The following is a 27,222-nucleotide window of genomic DNA, read 5'->3' on the forward strand; positions in this document are numbered from 1 at the left end:
AACTTAACCTGTTGCTGTAGCAATGGTTGGATGCCTTGTGCACTTCAGTTTAAGTTGAGTATAAAGCAACATTGATGCTTTCTACCAAAGATAGTTTATCAATTTATTACCCATTTCTAATTAACCTTGAGAAGGTGGTAGTAAGCTGTCTATTTGAACCGCTGCAGTTCTTGGGGTGCAGGTATACCCATAATGCTGTTGGTGAAAGGATTCCAGGATTTTGACGCAACAACAGTGAAGGAACTACCATATAGTTTCATGTCAGGATTGTGTGTGGTTTAGAGAGGAACTTGTAGGTAGTGGTTTTTCCAAGCATCGACTGACCTTGTCTTTCTAGGAAGTAGAGGCTATGGGTTTGGAAGTGCTCATGGAAGAGCCTTAGTTGTTCAGTTACAGTATGAAAAATAATCATATTTTTTGGATCAATTCAATCTTGTCATTGTTGTGTTGAAAGTTTCTTTTTAAAGTTCAGGAGACGTTTACTTCACCAGCTAGGCCAGCTTTTATTGCCTATCCCTACTTGCGCTTTGCTTCTGTGTAATTTTAACTGGTACCTAGTAAATGAAAATTAACTTTTTTAACCAGATCAGTATTTTCTGTAACCATTAATACAACAGTAAAATACTGGGGATGATGGGAAACTGCAATAAAAACAGGAAGTGCTAAAAATACTCTTGTGCAGAGACTTGGTAATGTTTCAGGTCAATTACCTTCTATTAGGATTGGACAAAATGTAATAGGTTTTAAACAAATGAAAGGGAAGGGTTTTGAAAAGAACACAAGAAATGATTTGTGAAAGGGTGGAAGATAGAGATTAAATGAAGAAAGAATTGATTGCATAAGGCGAAAGGGAGTGGCAATAGTACGGATGCAAAATGCGAGTGTAAGGGAGATATGACTAAGGGAAAGTCGATTAGTGGCCACCTGAAAATGAAAACCAGAGTAAGAGCAGAAGTGGAAATAAAAAAAATTGGCAGTGGAGATTATGGCCTTAAATTGTTGATTAGATTAGATTAGATTAGATTACTTACAGTGTGGAAACAGGCCCTTCGGCCCAACAAGTCCACACCGCCCCGCCGAAGCACAACCCATCCATACCCCTATATCTACCCCTTACCTAACACTACGGGCAATTTAGCATGGCCAATTCACCTGACCCGCACATCTTTGGAGTGTGGGAGGAAACTGGAGCACCCGGAGGAAACCCACGCAGACACGGGGAGAACGTGCAAACTCCACACAGAGAGTCGCCTGAGGCGGGAATTGAACCCGGGTCTCTGGTGCTGTGAGGCAGCAGTGCTTACCACTGTGCCACCGTGCCGCCCACACGGTTGAATTCCATATCAAGTAGGCAAAGCTATAAAGTGTCTAATTGAGAGATGAGGTGATTTTTCTTGAGCTTGTGTGAGCTTACTTGGTACAGGGAACTGTTCCACAATAGCTGGCTGATTACAGAGATCAGTGTGGGAGGATGATGGTGAATTGGAATGACAAATTACATTGTTGCACATTGACCTCTCTGTTCCCATCTCTCAAATCTCAATATAAACTCAAAGAACTACATCTTCCAATAAAGAATCTTATAGCTTTCCTGACTGAACATTAAGTTCAAAAATGTCAGACCATATCTGCCTTCATTTTGTTTTCCTTTTTGTTGCTGGTTTTGGTTTTACTCTCTTTCTCTCTTCTTTGCTTTTGGATGGTAGGTGTTCATCATTTTGCTATTCATGCCTTCTGTAGAAAAATATCTTATTTCTTTGTTTCTCCCTTTATGGCATTACCACTCACTTCAATTGGTACCACTAATTAAAGTCATAGAGATGTACAGCACAGAAACAGACCCTGCGGTCCAACTGATCCATGCCGACCAGATATCCTAAATTAATCTAGTCCCATTTGACAGCACTTGGCCTATATCCCTCTAAACCCTTCCTATTCATGCACTCATCCAGATGCCTTTTAATGTTGTAATCGCCGCAGCCTCCACCACTTTCACTAGCAGCTCATTCTAAACATGCACCACCCTTTGTGTGAAAAAGTTGCCCCTTAGGTCCCTTTTATATCTTTCCCCTCTCACCCTAAATCTATGGCCCCTAGTTCTGGACTCCTCCACCCCAGGGAATAGACCTTGTTTATTTACCCTATCCATGCCCCTCGTAATTTTATAAACCTCTATAAGGTCACCCCTCAGCCTCTGACGCTCCAGGGAAAACAGCCCCCGCCTGTTCAACCTCTCCCTATAGCTCAGATCCCTGGCAACATCCTTGTAAATCTTTTCTGAACCCTTTCAAGTTTCACAACATCCTTCTGATGGGCTGGAGACCAGATCTTTTGTAATTTTGTCTCCTACTGCATATCCTCACTTTTATCCTTTTTGTACCCTTCCCACTTTTACTAGCTTAAAAACCTGCTACATCTCTTCTGTGGACCTGAAGTGCAAAGCAAGCTTCTCTCTTTATAGATAGTGCCTGAACTACTGAGAATTTTGTTTTTATTTCAGGCTGTAACCGTGGTTTTCTTTTCTGCAGATGGGAGAAGTCAGCAATACAATGTTGGGAAATATCTGATGTAAAATATATAGATAAAAAGCTGTAAAACTTTAAAAACTTTCACATTTACAGTGCACAAAAAAAAGTCATTTTCTGATTTATAGAAACTGTATCTGGCTGTGAACTTCAGCAAAGTTTGAAGAGACTGTCTGAACAATGGAATTTGGAAATTGCTGTTTAACTGGTTGAAATGTTGTGCAGCTGGTGTGTGTATATTTTTAAAACTGATAGTAGCAGCCAATAACCAGCATTTTGCAAAGACACAGTTGATTCATGTCCAGAAAACCTAAATCTACATTTATTTTGGTGCTAGGCTGCAGTGACTTTGTGCAGTGTCTTTACATTTTTTTCTAACTTTAAACACAGGCACCTCAGCACAGCAGCTGGATGCGACATTCAGCACAAATGCATCCCTGGAGATCTTTGAGTTGGATCTGGCTGATTGTACCCTGGATATGAAATCATGTGGCTCCTTTTCTTCCCCACACAGGTAAAATCAAAAAAGTGTTGGATCCTAACTTAATCCTGCACAAAATGTACCATATGTACTCGAGTCAAAGTCAATCTCGTATTAAAGTCGACCCCCTATTTTTGGCCAAAAAGTCAGCAATTTCTATATATCTAGTGTAAAAGTCTACCCTAGTTCTTCACAGATAACAGATCAACATTTGTGAGTCAAGGTATTACTTTGTACATAAATGTTAGGATGAGGAAATGAATTTTTTGTTCATGTTATTATGTGATTTGATGTACAATTCACACTAATTTAAAGTAAGAAAGAGTCAGGTGACAATCAATCTCGTGGAATAGTCATATACCAAGTTGAGATTTTGAAATTTCTTCTTCATTTTGTGTAAAAATGCCCTGCAGAAAATAACAAAAATATATAGCAATGTTTAAACTGAAAGTTATTGAAGTTACAAAGAAGACAATTAACAGTGTAGCAGCAAGAGAATTTTGTGTTTCGGAGAGGCTCGTGAGAGACTGGAGAAGGATATTGAACCAACTTCAGATGATGCTAAAATGAAAGTGTGCCTCCGGAGGTAAACCCAGCAAGAGGACACAATTGGAAGAAAAATGTTGCTGAGTGGGTAGTTGAAAATCAACAAAATGGAAAGTGTGTTAATCGTGAAGCCATCTGAATGAAATGAATCAGAGAAGGATAAAATTTGGGATTTTAAGGCAAGTGCTGGATGGTGCATCAAGTTCATCAGAAGGCATAACTTAGTAATTCGGCAGAGAAGTAAGATTGCACAAAAGCTATCTGCTGAACTAGAAGATACAATATCACAGTTTCACCAATTTGTAATCAGAAATCGGCAAAGTAAGACTACAAGGTATCTGCGTTGGAGGTTGAATGGCTATAATGCGTGTTTAGTCAAAGTGAATTAGCTGTAATGCAATTAATGAATAGGACACACTAAAGCGTGAACTGTTAAAATATGTTGGCTATAACGTGATTGCATCTCACACCCTCTGTACTGTCCAATGCATTCAAACTTTCTCATTTCTTGAATGACTTGAAATTAGTGTCAGCTTTTATTTCCTTCCATGAATCTACGATCCATTCACTTTAAGTGCTGTTTTTAATGCACGATTTTTATATAGCGTGGGCTCACAAGAATGCAACCATCGCTTTATAGAAGAACTACCTGTGTTACTGTCAACTTGTCAGAGAATCGAACTGTGAACCAAAAAGGAGAAAACCACTGGCCATGAGAAAAGCAGTTGACTTTCTTTCTTTCTTGTCTGGCTGATGGCAGCAAGTTAAAACTGATGGCTGTTTTTAAGGGAAAAGACTTTGCCACAGGACAAATTTCCAAAAGGAATTGGCATCCATATGCATCCACAAGGCTGGATGGATGAAGGTGGATTTAGAAAATGGATAAAGGAGGTTTGGAATTTACACCCTGGTGGACTACAGAAGGAAAAGAGTTTTCTTGTCTGGCACCAGTTTAGATGACATCTAGTGAAGGACGTTGTTGGAAACGTCCGATCCCATAACACTGACGTAGCTGTAATTCCCAGCAGATTTACAAGCATTTTGCAATGAACAGATGTTGGTGTCAATAAACCATTCAAGGACATGATCAGAATGAAGTGGAATAACTGGATGGATAACGGAGAAAAAGCATACACAAAAGAAGACAGTATGGAGGGCTCCATCACTGCCACTGATCTGTGAATGGATCGTAGATCCATGGAAGGAAGTAAAAGCTCACATTATTTTCAAATCATTCAATAAATGTGGAATTTCAAATGCTTTGGACAGTATAGAGGATTATCTATGGCGTGATGTAGATGAAGAAGAAAAAGTGGATGATATGCTACCGCTAACTACAGACAGTGAAGATGAAGTTTCCTCAAGCAGTATATAGAGGGTCCTATTTGGGAAAGGGCAAAAAGCGACTTACTCTTGGGACATAGGGCAGGACAGGTGACTGAGGTGACAATGGGGGAGCACTTTGGGATCAATGACCATAGATCTATTAATCTTAAAATTGTTATGGAGAGGGATAAAACTTGTCCACAGGTTCAAGTTCTCAACTGGGGCAAGGCAAATTTTGATGGAATGAGAAATAAGTTTGCAAGGGTTGATTGGAGTAATTTGTTTGTAGGCAAAGGGACCTCCGGCAATTGGGAAGCCTTTAAAAGTGAAATAGCTAGAGTTCAAGGTCTATATTTTCCTGCGAGGGTGAAAGGCAAAGTTGACAGGAATAGGGAACCTTAGATGACGAGAGATATTGAGGCTTTGATCAGAAAACAGGAGGAGGCATTGGCTCAGGTAGAGGCAGCTGGGATCAAGGGAATACCTGAAGGTATATAGGGGATACAGGAGCTACTGAAGAAGGAAATCAGGAGGATGAAAAGGGGGCACAAGATAGCCTTGGCTGAGAAGATTAGGGAGAATCCAAAGAGATTCTTTAAGCATAAAAAGTATTAAAAAACTAAAGAGACAATAGGACACCTCAAGGATCAAAGTGGACATGTGTGTATAGAACCACAGGAGATGGGTGAGGTCTTCAACGAATATTTCTCCGTGTTTACCGTGGAGAAAGACATGAAGATTTGGGAACTTGGGGGATGTTAGTGGTGATATATTGGGGGGGATAGTCCAGATCACAGGAGAGGAGGAAGTGGATGTATTAGAATCTATGAACGTGGCTAAATCTGGTCATGAATAGATATATACAAGAACACTGAAAGAAGCTAGAGAGGAAATTGCAGGAGCCCTGGCTGATATTTTTGCCGGAAGACTGGAGGGTAGCAAATGTTGTGCCAATATTCAAGAAGGGCTGCAAAGTAAAACCTAGGAACTTTGGACCAGTAAGCCTAACATCTGTGGTAGGTAATTTACTTGAGAAGGTTCTGAGATATACTGCATTTAGAAAGACAGGGTTTGATTAGGAATAGTCAGCATGGCTTTGTGCATGGGAGATCGTGCCTCACAAATTTGTTAGAGGTTTTGGATGAAGTGACCAGGAAGGTTGATGAGGGCAGGGCTGTAGACATAGTCTATATGGATTTCAGTAAGGCCTTTGATAAGGTTCCACATGGTAGGCTGCTCTGGAAGGTTAAGATTGCATGGAATCCAGGGGGATCTGGCAAATTGGATACACAGTTGGCTCGATGGTAGGAAGCAGAGGGTAATAGTGGAAGGATGCTTGTTGGATGGGTGGCCTGTGACTAGTGGTATGCATTGGGGGTTGGTGTTGGGCCCATTGCTGTTTGTTATCTATATCAATGATTTGGATGAGAATGTGCAAAGCATGATTAGTAAGGTTTTAGTAAGACAGCAAAATAGGCACTATTGTGGACAGTGAGGAAGGTTATTAGAAATTGCAGCTGGATCTTGATCAGCTGGGGAAGTGGACCAAGAAATGGCAAATGGAGTTTAATATAGATAAGTGTGAGGTCTTGCTTTTCGGAAAGTCAAATCACGATAGGATTTTCATGGTGAATAGTGGGGCCTTAAGGAGGGTAGTGGAACATAGTGACCTTGGCAGTGAAGAAGGCTTTTGGCATACTGGCCTTTATCTGTCAAGACATTGAGTATAGAAGTTGTATAGGACATTGATGAGGCCGCACTTGGAGTATTATATTTAGTTTTGGTCACCTTATTAGAGAAAGGATGTTACTAAACTGCAAAGAGTGCAGAAGAAATTTGCAAGGATGTTGCCAGGATTCAGTGGTCTGAGTTATAGGAAGAGGTTGGAAGAGCTAGGTCTTTTTTTCTTCAGAGTGTAGGAGACTGAAGGGAGGACCTTATAAAAATGTATAAGATCATGAGAGGCATGGATAGGGTGAATGCACTCAAGTCTTTTTCCCAGGGTTGGAGAATCGAGAACTAGGGGGCATCAGTTTAAGGTTAGAGGGGAAAGAATGAAAGGAAACCTGAGAGGCAACTTTTTTACACAGAAGATGGTCTGCATATGGAATGTACTGCCAGCAAAAGTAGTTGAGACTAGTACATTAACAATATTTAAAAGGCATTTGGACAAGTACATGGATGGGAAAGGCTTAGAAGGACATAGGCCGAGTACAAGGAAATGGGGTTAGCGTGGATAAACATTTTGGTCAGCATGGAAATGTTTGGGCCTAAGGGCCTGTCCCTGTGCTGTAGGTCTCTATGATTCTCTTTGATTCTATGAGGAGGATCCATATGAAGATGTCATTTATCCTGATAATTATAACGCTTTATTCAGTGCTGAAGATGTTGAACAGTGTGATTTTGCAGGATTTTAATGAACTTTTGTATTTGACATGTTTAATTTAAGATGTAGCGTAATTGTGATTTAAAGCTGTATTATATTTCTACTTCACGTTTTGTATATATGAATAAAAGCTTACTAATTCATTTTTGTTTCTCTTGTCTTTGGCCAGTAATTACCATAATTCATTGTGTTTTTTTTCCTCTTTATTAATTTAGAGACCAATTGGGCTTCTGCTAATGATATGGTATTTTGGATTGTAGCATGAATTTCAGCCCCTCAAAAGTAGCATCCATGTAATAGCCAACTCGATAAATTTAAACATTAAAAATATTCTTAAAAAGTTCAACTATTACACGTGTATATTTGGTATTTTATATTTAATTCAATCCCTCCACTGTTTGCTTTTGGTTAGTTAAGTGATGAGTTCTTCTCTGCTGTGGAGCTGGATGTTTCTAGTTTGTGATAGCAGATTGAGGGATCCACCCTCCCCATAATGAAGCTGTCCCTTCTCATTCTTCCAACATCTTCCATTTGGGGCTGTATGTCATCAACAAATTAATGATTGGGAGAACTGACAGTCGCAGATTCTCTGGGGACTGCCCTTTCAACCCCTTCACAGATACTTTTAAAAGGAACATATAGGAGACGAGAGTGGAGGATATGCAAATAGGGTTAAACAAAGAATGATTGGTGGACATGTGTGGAGCACATGGAGCAGTTGGGCTGAATGGCCAGTTTCTGTGCTCTAGGTTTGATGTAAAAAATGAACACATTGAACTTATCTTTCTCAGTTCAAATCTGAAGGCAATGCAGGATTTTTTTTGGTCCCTAGGACTCAGCGCAATCATTCTTTTATATGTTTATGTTCCTAAGGTACCATAAGCTTATCTGGAGTCCTCATGAAATCAGGGCGGGTGGCCAGTCCTCTGGTGTCCTAATTGCTGGTGGTGAAAATGGGAATATCATCCTGTACAACCCATCTGAAATTATATCAGGAGGAGAGGATGTTGTGATTGGACAGAATAACACACACTCTGGTCCAGTTAGAGCACTTGATTTCAATCCTTTTCAGGTAAGTTAGCACAACTTTCAAATTATCTGCTAAATGCATGTTTTTATGAAAAAAAAACTCAGAAAATATGTCATTCTCCATCATGGTGAAGGATGGGGATAATATTTTTGGTTTCCCAAAGGTTTCCATAAATAGGATGTCTTGGATGGCTTAGACTAACTGGTAGGGGTAGAGTGCCCTGGTTAATCAGCAGCTCCATGTTTGTTATTATCATTCAACTATCAGGAGGGTAGAAGGCAAACTAAATGGTTTGATTGTTTATTTGCAGCATCAGCAAAAAACACTCCCAGGTCAAATGCAGCATTGACTGTGCTCAATCCCAATATGCTGTTGAACTTCATAACCTGGACATCCTTTTGTTGGTAAAAGATTAAGTGGCTTTTTGTGCTATTAATCTATGCTCAATAGGATTTTAGTTGCAACAGATCAGTTTCATTTCATTTTAGCTCTTGTTGCCAGCAGAGAGAAACACTTATCCTACCATCTATGCATTCAAATACAAGTTTCAAACTAGAAAGGCAGTGATCTTTGTGGAGATGCATATTCTCGTGCACTTCTAGTCTAGGATTTTGAGGTGTGTTTTATCTTACAATTGCTGTAGATCTTACAATTAAACTATGGACTGAGTTTGAAAGAACCAATTTTAAGTTTACTAGCCCTGATTAGTTACAAGGCGCTAATATGTTTTCAGAATTTGACAGAATTGAGGGTTGACAGAATTTATTAAGTTTATCAAAGCAAGCTCAAGATAAATTATGCTTAATGAGGCAATGGTTTTTCAATTGATCCACTTCAGAATACCAATTTGCAGCACTAGTTTACTGGGCAGTCGTATCTTGTTCTGTTTTGTTGACTGAATTCTTCTTCTAACTTTGGTTTTCCTTGTTGGGCATTGTACCCACTAATTATTAACCATTACCAGCCACGACTCCCTTGTTCATGATCAAAGGGCATCTTGAACTTCATGTGTCCAGTCATCCTAAATCATAAATCTAAGAATTCTACAAAATCTACCAATAACCGACATGCAACTCAACAATAACCGTTGCCACCTAAAACTCAAAATAACGGCACCAACTAACACACACAAGCCTATTGCAGACTTGAAGTCACTATTTTGAAACATTGTTTTTGCACAAAGACCCGTCCACTTCAAAATAATTTTCACATTTGTTAGCCTAGGTTTACATCAGCTTAAGCCATAAAACATTAGTGAAACCATAAACACTTTGACCAGTGGTATGACTTCTTCCTAAAATAAACTGTTTAACAACTGAACTCAAATTAATCAGTATGTGATTTAATCACTCACTGCTAATGAAGACAAAATTAACAAGTATTGGAAAAAATAATTCAATTCTATGGTAGGACAATCAATGATGCTTGCCACTGTGTCATTGTATACATGCATGGGGCTGACCTAGTTGGAATATGGAGGTAGGCGGAGAAGATTGTGGGTGATCTGCTTTGTTACTATTTTTAAAAGCAGTGGTCTTATTTAGAGACATGGACAAAGTCTTTTTTTTTCCTTTATTCCTTCACTTATTCTGTCTCATTGTCCTTGAGAAGACGATGCTGGAGAGCCGCTACCTTGAACTGTTCTGGCCTGTGTAGGCTTGCAGTGCCTTTAAGTTAGAATTCCAGGGTTTTCTTGCCCCCACGGTGGCCTAGTAAGACTGCAATATAATATTCCTTGGCTCTTTGTTTCATTTCTACCACGCTGTTCAATCTTTGCTCATCTATTCTGTTTCATCGAAAGTCCATGCAAGCTTCAGGTGCAGCATTAAATCTTCAGCCCTTTTTAATCTTTGACTAGAGTAACTTAGCTATGTGGCCCATTTTCATCTCTGTACTGGATGCTGGTAAAGTGTGGAGGGTTTTATTGAGAGAAAATAAGAGCTTGGTTTACATTTGGATCTCATAATTTTATTAGAGCACAGCACTGGTCTTAAGAGAGGCTGTAGAAATGGTTTATGTTACCATGAGTTAAGTCACAAATTCTTGGAAATATGCAACAGGCATATTATGCAATGACCATAAAATCTGAAAAGCCAGTTGGAAACTGAGCATAAATTTGTTTTCTTTGGAAACCAAGTTAAGAAAGCGCAAGACTAATTCCAGAGTGAATTATACAATGAACGGAAGAGCCTTGGGAAAAGTAGATGGGTAGAGAGATCTGGGAGTGCGGGTCCATTGTAACCTGAAGGTTGCTGCACAGGTGGATAGAGTGGTCAAGAAGGCATATGGTATGCTTACCTTCATTGGACGGGGTATTGAGTATAAGAGCTGGCAGGTCATGTTAAAATTGTACAAGACATTGGTTTGGCCGCATTTAGAATACTGTGTACAGTTCTGGTCGCCACATTACCAAAAGGATGTGGACTCTTTGGAGAGAGTGCAGAGAAGGTTTACGAGGATGTTGTCTGGTATGGAAGGTGCTAGCTATGAAGAGAGATTGAGTAGGTTAGGTTTAAAGGAGATTGAAGGGGGGACCTGATTGAGGTTTACAAAATCATGAAGGGTAGAGACAAGGTGGATAGAGTCAAGCTTTTTCCCACGGTGAAGGATTCAGTAACGAGAGGTCACGCTTTTAAGGTGAGAGGTGGAGAGTTTAAGAGGGATACACGTGACAAGTACTTCACACAGAGGGTGGTGGGCATTTGGAACGCGTTGCCAGCAGAACTGGTAGAGACAGGCACGGTAGATTCATTTAAGATGCGTCTAGATAAATACATGAGCAGGTGGGGAGCAGAGGGATACAGATGCTTAGAAATTGACCGACAGATTTAGACATTATATTTTGATTGGCTCAGGCTTGGAGGGCCGAAGGGCCTATTCCTGGGCTGTAAATTTTTTTTGTTCTTTGTTCTTATAGAACTTATCAAAAAGGGTGGCGGGGGGGAGGTGAGACAACAGGGAAACTTTGAGCTCTGGAACCATTTGTGGAGGGGACACATAACAGTGTGACTAATTTTTGCTGAACTGGAAAGGGTTAAACATGTATTTAATGAACATGAAACATCAACTCTGTTCCTCTTTCCACAGATATTGCTTAACCTGCTGAGTGTTTCCAGCATTTTCTATTTTAATTTCAGATTTCCTCCATCCACAGTATTTTGTGTTGATAAGGTCTGTCCTTGGTATGATAACATTTGGACAAAAATGCCTTCAGAAGTTGTTCTTCTGGGTCTGCTATTGTTTGTTATTTATATAAATCATTTGGATGAGAATATAGGAAGCATGGTTAGTAAATTTGCGGATGACACCAAAATTGGCAGTATAGTGGAGAGTGAAAATTATCTAAGATTACAAAGAGATCTTGATCAATTGGGCCAGTAGGCTGAGGAGTGGCAAATGGAACCTAATTTGGCTAAATGTGAGGTACTGCATTTTGGTAATACAAACACGGCCAGGACTTGTGTAATTAATAGTAGATCCCTGGGTGGTGTTGTAGATCAGAGAGACTAAGGGGTTCAGCAAGTGGCTAAGAAGACGTTTAGCATGCTTGCCTTCATTGCTCAGACCTTTGAGCATAGGACTTGGGACGTTATGTTGACATTGTACAGGATGCTGGTGAGACCTCTTCTAGAGAACTTTGTGCCATTCTGGTTGCCCTGTTATAAGAAAGATGTTATTAAACTGAAGGTTAAGCAGGATGTTGCTGGGAATGGAGGGCTTGAGATAGACTGGAATGGCTGAGACTTTCTGCACTGGAACATTGGAGATTGAGGGGTGACTTTATTGAGGTTTATAAAATCGTGATGGGCATAGATAAAGTGAATGACAAGGTTCTTTCCCCCAGGGTGATGCATTTCAAAACTAGGGGACATATTTTTAAGGTGAGAGGAGAAAGATTTTAAAAAGGACATGAGGGGCAATTTTATTTTTTACACATTTGTGGAATGATTGCCACAAAAAGTAGTAGATGCAGGTGCAGTTATAACATTTCGTGAACTTTATATAAATGTATTTAATAGGACAGGTTTGGAGGGATATGGGCCAAGCACAAGCATGTATAACAGTTTAATTTGGGACCTTGGTTGACCAAAAGGTCTGTTTTCACACTATTTGATTCTCAAGATGAAGAGGTCAATGAGTGATGGATTTTTATACTTACTCCCCAAAATAGAGAGATTTAGACAGGGTATTGAGGCCTAGACAATTGAAGATGTACCTTCTAATTAGTGCGATGAAAGAATACAAGTGCACAAGATAGCAAAGTCGCATGGACATTGAATTCTTGGAAAGTTGTTAGCTCAGGGCAGTTGAGAGAAAGTAGGTGAACTATTGGGGGTTAGTGAGTTAAACACAGAATGAGAATGATAAAAGGCATTAAGAAAAGTATGCAAATATGTAGTAATATGAAGTATGAAAAGTGTGAAGTAAGGCATTTAACAGGATCATAAAGTCAAAAAGGTGTAGGTTGTTTCTCCAACTCTTTTCAGATGCATTACCACTTAGCATTTAAAATTGTTTGCATTTACACCTGCTGATCCCCCCCCTCTCCCATTGTTTTAGTCTGGGAACATTTTATTCTGCTGTGGTTGTAATCAACTTATGGAATTGCATCTCTAGAGAATGTCAGTAATGCAACAAATAGGAAGGGAAGTCATATGCCATCTGTAAAAATTGGAGGAAAAAAAGAAATTTTGCAAATATTTTCAGTGTAATCTTTTACTAGAATTACTTTTAACGAGACTTAGTAGTATCTGAAATATCTATTTATTTCAATTTTAACTAAAAAAATGTTTGACGCTTTTGAAAAGCTTTAGCTGAAAGGGTTGGTGAGATCATGCAACTGTGTAACCTGCCTCTTTCAGAGTTGTTCAGGTAATGTTTCCAGTACACCTAATGAAATATTAATTGCTTCTTTTGACCAGAGTAACCTTGTAGCTTCAGGAGCTAATGAGTCTGAAATCTACATCTGGGATTTGAATAATTTTGAGACTCCAATGACACCTGGGACCAAATCTCAGGTATGTTTATTCCATTCATGTTTCCTTGTACTCAATCTAGCTTCATTCCGAGTATTGTTGAGAAACTGCTGCAAAAAAACGTCTGAATGTAATCCACTCGAGATGATTGAAACTTTTTTTAAATGAGCAGGAATGATTCATTTAAAACAAAATGAATTCCATGAATACTGGTCTCTTTCATTTTGTCTTAATCAATAACAATAGTTGACAGTGATTGCAAATTTGGCTCACTATCATCAGAAGAATGATATATTAGCTTGTCCACACTGGAGTTTTCCAGTTTGACTCGATGCCTAAAAAGTACAATCTGTATTAGTTCTGCCACCTCTACAGCTCTAATATAATACTTGATTCTAGGTCAATGATACTTGTTGAACAGCTTGCTAGAAATGAATCAAATTGATTTAGAATTTGGATTTCCTTTGACAAGTGGCTCCACGCAGAGCTGCCTGTTTATTTGCTTTTAACAAGCAATGGGTCGTGGCAAAAGCAAAGCAAAGTATTCCAGACGTTGGAAATCTGGACCAGATATGTCTGGAGATGCTCCGCAGTTATGGCAGCATCTGTGGAGAGAAAGCAGAGTAACATCTTGGGTCCAGTGACCCTTCTTCAGAACATTTCTGCTTTCTCTCCATAGGTGCTACCAGACCGTTTGCATTTCTCAAACAGGTAATTGCAATTCACTTTTTCAAAAGAAAACTTGATAACTGATTACTTCTCATGGAATTGTTTTGAAAAGAGCATGTTGTGACTTGTCAGTGCTTTGGCTCAGGATGCATAATAGAAGCTTTCTGAAAGGCTACCTTTTTGGCTTTGGGGGCTAACTTTTGCTGTTCAAGAGCTAGATGGAGGAAGGGAAAACGTTGTGGCTGTAAGAGCTACTCCTTTTCTGAGGTATTTTAGGTGTTGGAGGTGATTTCCTCGAATTCCAGGAGCAGTAATTACTGTTTTATATGCTGTTGCATTGTTTCGGAGTTTTGTTGGGGGGGGGGAAGAATTAAAAGATCAAAATAACGGCACTTTTGAAAGGAGGAAGACAGACAAAAGGCAATGACCACATGGTCAGTGAAGGAGAGAGAGAAAGAAACCTACACTGCTAACTGACACAGCAGTGAATCTGCACAGTTACTGCCTTTGCTCTTTGAGTTCATGTATCTCTGGACATTGGAGTGTGTCTAGGAAAAATTAACACACTGCGAAATTCACAGCTGACCTTGGAGGAGCCTGTGTGGGAGAACTCACAGCACAGGAACAGATAAGTGCATAGTTTTAATGTGTAACCTTGCTGTAAGTCTACACTAGTGAGTAGAGTGGGTTTGTTCTTGATTTATGTGTCTTATTGAGATCAGTTTTTTGATTTACATTTTAAAAAATACAAAGCATAAGTACTAAGTTAGCCTTTTTTTTTAAGAGCAACAAGACAGTGCTATTTTCTTGGTCTGTAGATTGCTAAGGTGCAAAGATATGGGAGTTTAAGGAAAGTTTACATGTTACTGATGATTATGTCGGCAGGAAGTGTCTTTGGTTGTGAATCCTATCGGATCGCATGAATCGGTTGGCTTTGCTGTTGAGGGCAATGAGGAATTTACAAGAGCTAGTGGGTGTGATGGATGGCAGTTGTGGGAAGGGAGAAAAACAGCAGATACAATTAGGCAGATGTGTTAACTCCAGGAAAGGTAGAAGGGAGAGCCAGGCAGTGCAGGAGTCACCTGTGGCTATCCCCATTTCAAGCAAGTATGCTGTTTTGGAAAATGTAGGGGTGATGGATTCTCAAGGGAATGTAGCACGAACAGCCAAGAGATCGATTGTGATAGGGGAATCTCTGGTCAGCGGCGCAGACAGACGTTTCAGTGGCCAGCAGCGAAAAATCAGAATGATGTGTTACCTCCCTGGTGTCTGGATAAAGGATGACTCAGAGAGGGTGCAGAATGTTCTCAAGAGGGAGAGGGACTAGCAGGAGGTCATTGTACACATTGGAACTTATGACATAGGAAGGGAAAAGGATGAGATTCTGAAGGGAGAATATGGAAAGTTAGGCAGGAATTTAAAAAGGAGGTTCTCAAGGGCAGTAATATCTGGATTACTCCTGGTGCTACGAGCTGGTGAGGGTAGGAATAGGAGGATAGAGTAGATGGATGAGTGGCTGAGCAGCTGGTGCAGGGGAGAAGGGTTCACATTTTTGAATCATTGGAATCTTTTCTGGGGTAGAAGTGACCTGTACAAAAAGGAAAGATTTCACCTGAATTCGAAGGGGGCTAATATACTGGCAGGAAGATTTGTGAGAGCTGCTCAGGAGGATTTAAACTAGTAAGGTGGGGGTTGGTTGGGACCCCTGGAAATAGTGAGGAAGGAGATCAGTCTGAGTCTGGTACAATTGGGAAAAGGAGCGAATCAAACAGTCAGGGCAGGCAGGAACAAAACGGAGAACGAGGTAGGACTGATAAATTAAACTGCATTTATTTCAATGCAAGGGGATCAACAGGGAAGGCAGATGAACTCAGGGCATGGTTAGGAACATGGGACTGGGATATCATAGCAATTATAGAAATGTGGCTCAAGGATAGACAGGACTGGCAGCTTAATGTTCCAGGATACAAATGCTACAGGAAGTACAGAAAGGGAGGCAAGAGAAGAGGGAGTGTGGCGTTTTTAATAAGGGATAGCATTACTGCTGTACTTAGGGAGGATATTCCTGGGGAATACCTCCAGGGAAATTATTTGAGTGGGACTGAGAAATAAGAAAGGGATGATCACCTCATCGAGATTGTATTATAGACCTCCGAATATTCAGCAGGAAATTGAGAAACAGATTTGTAAGGAGATTTCAGTTATCTGGAAGAATAATAGGGTGGTTATGATAGGGAATTTTAACTTTCCAAACATCCACTGGGACTGCCATAGAGGTAACGGTTTAGATGGAGACGAATCTGTTAAGTGCGTACAAGAAAATTTTCTGATTCAGCATTTGGATGTACCTACTAGAGAAGGTGCAAAACTTGACTTACTCTTGGGAAATAAGTCAGGGCAGGTGACTGAGGTGTCAGTGGGGGAGCACTTTGGGGCGAGTGACCATAATTTTATTAGTTTTAAAGTAGTGATGGAAAAGCATAGACTGGATCTAAAAGTTGAAGTTCTACATTGGAGGAAGGCTAATTTTGACGGCATTAGACAAGAACATTCAAAAGCTGATTGGGGACAGATGTTCGTTGATAATGGATGGCTGGAAAATGGGAAGCCTTCAGAAATGAGATAACGAGAGACCAGAGACAGTACGTTCCTGTGAGGGTGAAGGGAAGGGCTGATAGATGTAGGGAATGCTGGATAACTAGAGAAATTGAGGGTTTGGTTAAGAAAAAGAAGGAAGCATACGTCAGTTATAGACAGGATAGATTGAGTCAATCCTTAGAAGAGTGTAAAGGCAGGAGTATACTTAAGAGGGAAATCAGGAGGGCAAAAAGGGGACATGAGATAGCTTTGGCAAATAGGGTTAAGGAGAATCCAAAGGGATTTTACAAATACATTAAGGACAAAAGGGTAACTAGGGAGAGAATAGGGACCCTCAAAGATCAGCAAGGCGGCCTTTATGTGGAGACGGGGGAGATACTAAATGAGAATTTTGCATCAGTGTTTACTGTGGACAAGGAGATGGAAGATATAGAATGTAGGCAAATAGATGGTGACATCTTGAAAAAGTCCATATTACAAAGGAGGAAGTGCCTTGAAACACATAAAAGTGGATAAATCCCTAGGACCTGACCAGGTGTACCCTAGAAGTCCATAGGAAGTTGGGGAAGTGATTGCTGGGCCCCTTGCTGAGATATTTATATCATCGATAGTCACAGGTGAGGTGCCGGAAGACTGGAGGTTGGCTAATGTGGTACCACTATTTAAGAAAGGTGATAAGGACAAGCCAGGGAGCTATAGACTGGATGGGCAATTTGTTGGAGGGAATCCTGAGGAACTGGATTTACATGTATTTGAAAAGGCAAGGACTGATTATGAATAGTCAACATGGCTTTGTGCGTGGGAAATCATGTCACATGAACTTGATGAAATTTTTTGAAGAGGTAACAAAGAGCAGTAGATGTAATCTGTATGGACTTCAGTAAGATATTCCACAAGGTTCCTCATGGGAGACTGATTAGCAAGGTTAAATCTCGTGGAATACAGGGAGGACTAACCATTTGGATACAGAACTGGCTCAAAGGTAGAAAACAGAAGGTGGTGGTGGAGGATTGTTTTTCAGACTGGAGGCCTGTGACCAGTGGAGTGCCACAAGGATTGGTGCTGGATTCACTACTTTTCATCATTTATATAAATGATTTGGGTGTGAACATAGGAGGTGTAGTTAGTAAGTTTTCAGATGACACCAAAATTAAAGGTGTAATGGACAGCAAAGAAGGTTACCTCAGATTACAACAGAATCTTGATCAGATGGGCCACTGGGCTGAGGAGTGGCAGATGGAGTTTAATTTAGATAAATGTGAGGTGCTGCAATTTGGGAAAGCAAATCTTAGCAGGACCATCTTTTCCATGGTTTGGGGGAGTCCAGAACTAGAGGGCATAGGTTTAGGGTGAGATGGGAAAGATATAAAAGAGGCAATGTTTTCACAAAGAGGGTGGTATGTGTATGGAATGAGTTGCCAGAGGAAGTAGTGGAGGCTGGTACAATTGCAACGTTTAAAAGGACTTGTACACTTAATGGTAAGGTCCCAGGGAGTGTTGCTGAACAACACTCCCTAGCGGCACGGTGGTTCAGTGGTTAGCACTGCTGCCTCACAGCACTAGGGTCCCAGGTTCGATTCCAACCATGGGCGATTATCTGTGTGAAGTTTGCACATTCTCCCCGTGTCTGCGTGGGTTTCCTCCAGGTGCTCCGGTTTCCTCCCACAGTCCAAAGATGTGCAGGTTAGGTGAATTGGTTATGCTAAATTGCCCATAGTCTTAGGTGCATTTATCAGAGGGAAATGGGTCTGGATAGGTTACTCTTTGGAGGGTGGGTGTGGACTGGTTGGGGCAAAGGGCCTGTTTCCACACTGTAAGGAATCTAATCTAATTTCTTTCATTTGTGGGCGGCACGGTGGCACAGTGGTTAGCGCCAGGGACCCGGGTTCAATTCCCGCCTCAGGGGACTGTCTGTGTGGAGTTTGCACATTCTCCCCGTGTCTGCGTGGGTTTCCTCCGGGTGCTCCGGTTTCCTCCCACAGTCCAAAGATGTGCAGGTTAGGTGAGTTGGCCATGCTAAATTGCCCATAGCGTTAGGTGAAGGGGGTTACAGAGATAAGGAGTGGGTGTAGGGGCTGTAGGGAGTACAGCATTAGGCAGGGGTGTAGGGGATGGAGGGGAAAGGGTCTGGTGGATTGCGCTTCGGTGGGTCGGTGTGGAATTGTTGGGCCGAAGGGCCTACTTCCACACTGTAAGTAATCTAATCTAATCTAACAAAGAGACCTTGGAGTGCAGGTTCATAGCTCCTTGAAAGTGAAGTCGCAGGTAGATAGACAAGTGAAGAAGGCGTTTGATATGTTTTTCTTTATTGGTCAGAGTATTGAGTACAGGAGTTGGGAGGTCATGTTGCGGCTGTACAGGACATTGGTTAGACCACTTTTGGAATATTGCGTCCATTTCTGGTCTACTTCCTAATGGAAAGATGTTGTGAAACTTGAAAGAGTTCAGAAAAGATTTACAAGGATGTTGCCAGTGTTGGAGGATTTGTGCTATAGGGAGAAGTTGAATGGGCTGGGGCTATTTTCCCGGACTGTCAGAGGCTGAAGGGTGACCTTATAGAGGTTTGTAAAATCATGAGGGGCATGGATAGGGTAAATAGACAAGGTCTTTTCCATGGTTTGGGGGAGCCCAGAACTAGAGGGCATAGGTTTAGGGTGAGATGGGAAAGATATAAAAGAGGCAACGTTTTCACACAGAGGGTGGTATGTGTATGGAATGAGTTGCCAGAGGAAGTGGTGGAGGCTGGTACAATTGCAACGTTTAAAAGGTATTTGGATGGATATATGAATAGGAAGGGTTTGGAGGGATATGAGCTGGGTGCTGGCAGGTGGGACTAGATTGGGTTGAGATATTTGGTCGGCATGGTCAAGTAAGTTTCCGTGCTGTTCATCTCTATGACTTTATGTGGAGGTTAGGTGAATTGGCGATGCTAAATTGTCCATTGTGTTCAGGGATGTGTACATTAGGTGCTTTAGTCAGGGGTAAATGTAGAATAATAGGATAGGGGAATGGATCTGGGTGGGTTACTCTTTTGGAGGGTTGACATGGACTTGTTGGGTCTAATGGCCTGTTTCACACTGTCGGGATTCTGTGATCTATAATTATCGTCCATATCAAACCTTGCCTCTTCAAATGGAGATTAATTCCTTCCGAATATTCTCCCTACCACTGATGTGACATTTACTGATCTCACCAGTTTCATTTCCTGGTTTATCCCTTTTGTTTTGAAAAGTGGAATCACATTAGCTGCCTTCAGTCCTTCAGTGCCTCCTTTATGGCCAGAGAAGAATTAAAAGTTTGGGTCAGAACCCCTGAAATTTTGTCGCTGGTCTTCCACAACTGCCTGAGATACAACTCATCCAGACCTGGGGACTTCTGCACGCTTAAGCACACCAAAGCCTCCAGTACATCCTTACTCCCTATGTCAAGGTTCCCGAATTCTGTACCTACACCCTCTTTCTCCAAAGTGAAGACAGATATGAGATACTTGTTTAATGCCCTATCAATATCCTCTGGCTCCACTCTTTCCGTGGTATTGTCATCCCACGGTATCCTCTTCCCTATTATATAGTGGGATTGTCTCTAATCTTAGCTGCCAATGTTTTTCCAAGCCCCCTCTTTGTTCTCCTAATTTCTTTCTTGAATTCTTGCCTGCAAGTTCTTGACTCCACTAGAGCCTCCATTGATTTGCTCCCTTTGTACCTATTAAAAGCCTTTATTTTCTTTCTTACCAATTCTAAATAATCATAGTAATCCCAGATTCTCGAGGCTTATTGCTGTTACATTTCACCCTGTACTCTCCCCAGTTTCCTTTTGAATGCTTTCAGTTGTTCCTCTGCAGATTTATGCAGTAGTAGTGTTCCCAGTCTACTTTGGCCAGATCCTCCCTTACTTTAGTAAAATCTGCTTTCCCCCCAATCCAAAACCCTTTTTTGCAGACCACCTTTTTCCTTTTCCATAACAAGCTTTAAACATGCAGTATTGTGGTCATTATCACTGAAATGCCCTCCTTGTCACCTGGCTGGCTCTGTTTCCCCAGAATTAGGTCCAGCACAGCACTGTCCCTTGTTGGACATTCTACGTGCTGGTATAAAAAGCTCTCATGAATACATTTCAAGAAATCTGCCCCGTCTTAAACCCTTCACACTATGACTATCCCAATTAATATTAGGAACATCAAACTCCCTGAATAAAATTGTCTTTTCTTGTTTTAAACACTTCCATGAATTTTCTACATAATCTGCTGCACCACTCTTGTTGGCTGACCGAGGAATGTGAGTGCCCCTTTTTATTCCTAATATCAATCTACAATGCTTCTTTTGAAGACCCTTCCATGAAATCCTTACAACAGTAACTATCTCCTTAATTAATGATGTGACACCACCTTTTTACACCCTCCCTACCTTGCCTGAATATTCTATACCCCAGATGTTGAGTTGACAGTCCTGCTCCCCCCCCCACTTGATCCCACCTCCCCCCTCTCTTGATCCTTCCTCCCCAACCACATCTCAACAGCATTGAAATTTCATGTCAATCCATACCCTTAACTTCTCTGTCTTACCTATAATACTCACAGCATTAGAGTCCATACAGCCTCACCTTGCTGCATTGAAATTCAACATGGCTGAACTCCCTCTATTTTGGTTCCTTTACGAAAGGATGCTGTGTTCCTGTTGTACTATCACTCTGTGTCCCCTCCCCTCCTGAGCTACTTTAAACTCATCCCAACAGCAGGAGCAAACTCTCTGGCAATGAAATGGTACCCATTCTGGTTCAGGTGCAGACTGTTCCAATTGAAAACGTTATCCCCCTTCCCTAGGAACGATCCCAGTGATGAAAGCATTTAAAACCCTCTCCTGCAGTTCTTGAGCTATGCGTTCATCTATTCTATTCTCATAGTTTTGTACTCGTTAGCACATGGCATCAGGAGTAATCTGGGGATTATAACCTTTTGAGGTTCTGTTTTTAGTCTCCTGCCTCGCTCCCTGAATTCTTAATGGAAGATCTCATGCCTCATTCTACCTATATTGTTGGTATAATGTGTACTATGACCTCTGTCATATTATCCTCCCCCTTCAGGATGCCCTGCAGCCTCTGTGACATTAGCACCAGGAAAGTAACACAGGATCCTGGAGTCGTGTGCAGCTGCAGAAATGCCTGTCTGTTTCCTAACTAATTCATCTCCTATCACTCCCACCTTCTTCTTCCTCTCTCCTATACAGTCAGGCTGCTCATGGTGCCAGAAGCTTTGCTCTGTCAGCACTCCCTTGAGGAACCAGTACCCTCGTCGGCTTCTAAATGGAAAAACGATTTGTGAGTGGGACCTCAGGGGATTCCTGCACTACTTCCTGATTGTCCTTGAGTGCCTGGTGATCACCCATGCCCTTTGTTCCTCTAGGTCTTTGAGTTGCTAGCTACTCTGCCAGCTAAATCCTCAAAAATAATTCCACTTTCTTAAATCCATCTTGACTCTGCCCAATCTGGTCATCACTTTCTAAGTTTCCAGTAATCATATCCTTTATAACAAATTCTAGTATCTCCCCTACTATTGACTTTGGGCTATCAGGTCTATTGTTCCCCATCTTGTCTATTCTTCCTTTCATAAATAGTAACGTTATATATCAATCTCCAGGCAGCATTCCAAAATCTACAGAATTTTGGAAGTTAACCGTCAATGCTTCCACTAACTCCATAGTCACTTCTTTCAACACTGTGGGATGTAGATGATCAGGTCTCAGGTGTTTTTCATCCTTTGATACCCTTAATTTCTCCATTAAAAATAGTGGTTTATTTTGTTTTCTCATTTTTACTAGTTCCTTGGATCTGTATTATTCTTGGGAGATTTCTTGTATCTTCTTTGAAAGCAGACACAAAGTAAATATTTAGCTTCTCTACCATTTCCCTTTCTCTTACTAGAAGTTGTCCTGTCTCTGCCTGATGCAGACACACATTTGTCTTTTCTAATCTTTTCCTTTTGCATACCTAAAGAAGATTTTTCAGTCTGTTTTTTATGTTCCATGCCAGTTTATATTCCTATTCTATGCTCCCTTTCATTTTCTTGGTCCTTCTTTACTTAAGCTTGCTATTTTTTTGGCAAATTTATAAGCCTTCCACTTCAATCCAATATAATCTTAAGCTTCTTTTGTTAGCACAATTGAGTTGATCTTCCTGCTGGGCCTTAAAGGAATGTATATTTGTAAACATGTATCAAATCTTTTAAATACTCACCCTTACCTGTCTATTGTTGTAACTTTTCAATGTATTTTCCCAGCCTACCACAACCAACTAGCCCTCGTTGTTTAACATGTTCCTTTGTTTAGATTTAAGACCCTATTTTTGCATTGATTTTAAATTTTATTTAAACTTAGAATTTTCCATTATCATATTACGGTTACTTTTCCCTAAGGGTTTTTATACATCACAGTTTTAATTATTTCTTTCTCGTTGCACAATACTAAATCTAAAATAGTCTGTTCCCAGTTGGTTCCTCTTCATATTGTTATAGAAATCCATCTCATACACATTTCAGGAACTAATCTTCTACAATTTTGTTGCTCATCAGATTTAGCTGGTCCAAAGGTAGATTTTAGTCACCATGATTACTGCATTCCCTTTGCTACAATCGCCTCTTTTTTCCTGATTTGTACTATATCCTTCATTCCCACCACTATTTGGTGGCCTAAAAACAGTTGCAAATGTCTGCTGCCCCTCGCTGTTTCTTAGTTCCATCCAAACATTCTACATCTGGTTCTCCAGATCTGAGATGTTCTCTCAAAATATGCAGATCACATTCCTTATCAGAACCACCCCACCTTGTATTCCTTTTGGCCTGCTCTTCCGGAATGTTGATTCTCCTTGATGATCGTCCCAGCCTTGGACTCTGCGGCCACATCTCATAATACCTTTTAATACTGTTCTATAATTTTGACCTTTATTTGATGTCAGCATTTGTCTATGCTGCCTTCCACTTTTGTTTCCAACTTTTCTACTTCTTGTAGCTAGTTTTGTGTTTTCCCAGGATATTAGTGCTGAGCTTGCTGAAGTGCAATGTGTTCTCCTTGTACAGATCCCATCTGCCTCTGAAACTGAGAGCCCTTCCTCCTCCACTACTTTGCGTGTCATGTGCTGATTTGCACAATTATCCTATTTCTGTGTTAGTTAGTACATGATGCTGGGAGTAATCCTGAAATTACTACCTTAGATGTCTTGCTTTTCAATCTCTTTGCTAGCCCCTTCAGCTCTGCTTTCAGGACCTTCTCTTTCTTCCAAATAAGGGGGCATTGGTTTAGGGTGAGAGGGAAAGATTTAAATGGGACCTAAAGGGCAACCTTTTCATGCAAAGGGTGGTGTGTGCATGGAATGAGCTGGCAGAAGTAGTGGTGGAGGCTGGTACATTTAAAAGACACCTGGATGGGTATATGAATCAGAAGGGCTTAGAGGAAAATGGGCCAAGTGTTGCCAAATAGGACTAGATTAATTTAGGATGTCTGGTCTGCATGGACAAGTGGGTTTGAAGGGTCTGTTTCTGTTCTGTACATCTCTATGATTCTGTCATTCATACCAATTTACGACCATGCCATCTGTGCTGTTTACCCGTACCCAAAGGATTGTTCTGCAGTAGCTCTGTGATATTCTTGAGTCTGGAACCAGGAGGACAACATACTCTCTTGGCGAGATGTCTCTGTTCCCATCACTGTTGAATCTCCGACCATACTGTCCTTCCACTCTCCTTCATCCCACCTCCCCGTATACCTGTGCAGTTGAGCAACATGTGATGCTGTAAACTTGGCTCTTACTACATTCCTCTGAGAAATCATCGCCCCCATCATTCTCCAAAATGGAAAACTCGTTACTAAGCAAGATAGCCTCAGGGGACTCCTCCGTCACCTGCCTGGCACTGCCAGACTGTCTGCGAGGTGATGGGATGATTAATAGAGGAAATTAAAATGGTGAAGGGTTTAGTCTGAATGCAGGTAGTTCTCTTATAATGCAGTACCTGTGTTCTTGTGCATCACCATGTTACAGAAAATCATGCAATAGAAATAATGGCGCCTGTTGGAAAAACAGGATCGGGGCAAACTACCAAAAATATCAGTAATAATTGAAACAAAAACAGTAGTTAGCCAAATACAAACAGTAACACAGTCTAAGTAAATGCTTAAGTCATATATTTTAATGAATAATAAGGTAATTTTAACACTTTAACACTAAAGTCACTGACTACAGCACTACCTTTCACAAGGCTCGTCATCAGAGAGTGCGCGATCTGACTGACCAGAAATCCAGTCCTCAAGATTCTCCCACCACTACCCCCCAGTTTGAAATAAAGTTCCTTCTAAATGCAGGCTATAATTCCTGGTTTCAAGCTACGTTTCAAGGCTTGCAGAACTGATTACATTCCTGTTTTAGCTGAACACACTGAATTTGCATTTTGCAGATATAGGGTCCTGAGGCTGGGTTTTGCTGTTCAGCTAGTGCCAACGATGGAATCATAGCGAAGGGGAGTTTGCTTTATTACAAAAAGGTCTGCAGTTCATAAATCGTGTTACAACCTAATAGTGTTTAGTAAATGCGTATTATTGGAGAACTACCTCTAAATAGAGAAATTATTTGCAATGGCTGTAGTGTTGATAACTAGCAGGGAGAGCAAAAGGGTGATTAGGAAAAGAACCAATGAAAACATGTTTATGCAATAAGTATGTGGAAACACTGCCAATTATGGTGGTGAATGCAAATTGATAATTGGATACACACCTGGAGGAGAAGAATTTCAAGAGTTACACTTTGAATAAACTGACAGTATTGATGGACCAAATGGCCTCATTCCACACTACATGATTGCAGGATTTGATAATTTTTTTATTTGTTAACTTGAACAATAATCTAAACACATTGTGAATGAAATTTAAATTTATCAACTAATATTAAAAATGTAATTAAACTTTAAATCTAAATTAAGCAAAATAATAAACCAATTATATTGTGGCACGAAACCACACTGCTGGTGTTATTGGAATATATTCTGCAATATTAACCCCTAAAAGGAACTATGGGCAATAAATGAGATAGTGAGCAATATCAAGTTAAAACAAAAGCTTGTGCAAGGGCAGTAAAAAAACAAAATCCAGCATACTAAAAGAACAACACAAAGAAAATAGAAACCTGTACAAGGTTTATCAAAAGTAACAGAAAATCCTTTTATAATCTATTCAGATAAATGAGATGATGGAGGAATGTGGTTTCATGCAAGTGTGACATGGGAGAAACAGGAAATAGGTGTGTCTCTTACTTCAGTTGCAGGCTCCACCAGAGAATTACACTTGGTCTTGGTTATTGCACCTCAAAGAATACGTTGTCTTTGGAGGAGATTCAGAGCTAATTCATCAGAAAAATAACTGTGCTAAAGTAGTTAAATTACAAGGATACGTTGCTTACACTTGGTTTGTATTTAATGCTGGAGATTAAGTCATATGATTAAATTGTTTAAAATATTTAAATAATTTGCAAATATGGATAGGAAGAAAACTGCTTCCTCTGGTCAAGTCAGACATAAGTATACATAATAAGAACTAAGCTGCTTAAGAGAAAGATTGGGCATTTTTCAACGCCAGTGATAAAAATCTATGACTCACTGCTCAAAAATCTGTGGATGCTGCATACATTGGAGTTTTCAAAGCTGATAGGTTTTTTTTGTTAGCTAAGGACATCACAAAGTTGAAGTTTTCGCCCTGTATCTGTGAATTTATTATTTACTTGTGGCGTAATTGAACCTTGTTTTTAAAAATTCAATCTTAAAAATATATCCAGTCACATCCCTGTACTATCTGAATTATTCTACAGGTGAGCTGTGCTTAAAATAATTCTGATTTCAACATTATTTGGACTTTTGTTAACTACAGCAAGTTATTAACATTGGATGTGTTGTCTTAAGACGATTACATGATTGTAGCAGTGAAGGGTTTGGCTTATGACTTGTGCTATACCATCTTCTGAATATTTTAAATACAGATTCCTGCATAAAATGGACCATTTAAAGTGAACTGCAGGAAATAAGTTATTACTTCCGATCTATTTCAAAAAGATAGGATTATGACTAATTTAGATTGGTTTATAACAAAATGAACGTGTGTCTATGTGGAGGGGCAGGGGTGGTAATGGAATAAAGCTGTTCCCTGTTGAAGCTGGAAAATCTTTTGGAACATTGCATTTCCATTCTCTTGGAGGGAGTAAACTTTGGTTTTATGTGGACAAGTCTGCAAACTCTTTTACAAAACTTTCACAAAATATTCAGACAACTGCAAGTGTCTTCTATGCAGGAAACCTTGAGACAGCAGAGCTTTAGTTGGCAGCATTTTAAGTAAAAGCTAAGCATGTTGCTCAATAGAAGGAGGTAATATCTTCAGTTTTCTGTGTTAAAAGTCCTGTATATTTTAAGAACTTCTTTCTATTTGATTGAAGTGTTCAAAAAGGATATCACACATCTTTGTTTCAGTGGAATAAACATGTATTTGTATCACTTTTTCTGTAACAGTAGCATTCTCAAAACCAGATTGTTACGTTGATAGTAGTTTTTCTTCCACTATGGTCACAAGTGGAAAAATCGTAGGGCATAGCATGTGATCATCTTTCTTATAGCAGGGAGATCAGAATTGCATACAATATTATGAAAGGTGCCCAATGTCCCA

The 27,222-nt window shown here is 40.3% G+C and overlaps 1 protein-coding gene across 9 annotated transcripts in view; it reads left to right on the forward strand.

Annotated features, from left to right (window-relative positions):
• Positions 1-27,222, forward strand: part of sec31a (SEC31 homolog A, COPII coat complex component) — a 115,727-nt gene that overhangs the window by 12,229 nt on the left and 76,276 nt on the right. For all 9 annotated transcript variants that reach the window (XM_072552668.1, XM_072552722.1, XM_072552807.1 and 6 more), the window contains exons 3-5: positions 2,916-3,039; positions 8,138-8,336; positions 13,217-13,312. In XM_072552668.1, coding sequence (XP_072408769.1) covers positions 2,916-3,039; positions 8,138-8,336; positions 13,217-13,312 — 419 coding nt within the window. The remainder of the gene's footprint in view (positions 1-2,915; positions 3,040-8,137; positions 8,337-13,216; positions 13,313-27,222) is intronic.

This window comes from Chiloscyllium punctatum, chromosome 1 (assembly GCF_047496795.1).
Source record: "Chiloscyllium punctatum isolate Juve2018m chromosome 1, sChiPun1.3, whole genome shotgun sequence".
NCBI classification, from domain to species: Eukaryota; Metazoa; Chordata; class Chondrichthyes; order Orectolobiformes; family Hemiscylliidae; genus Chiloscyllium; species Chiloscyllium punctatum.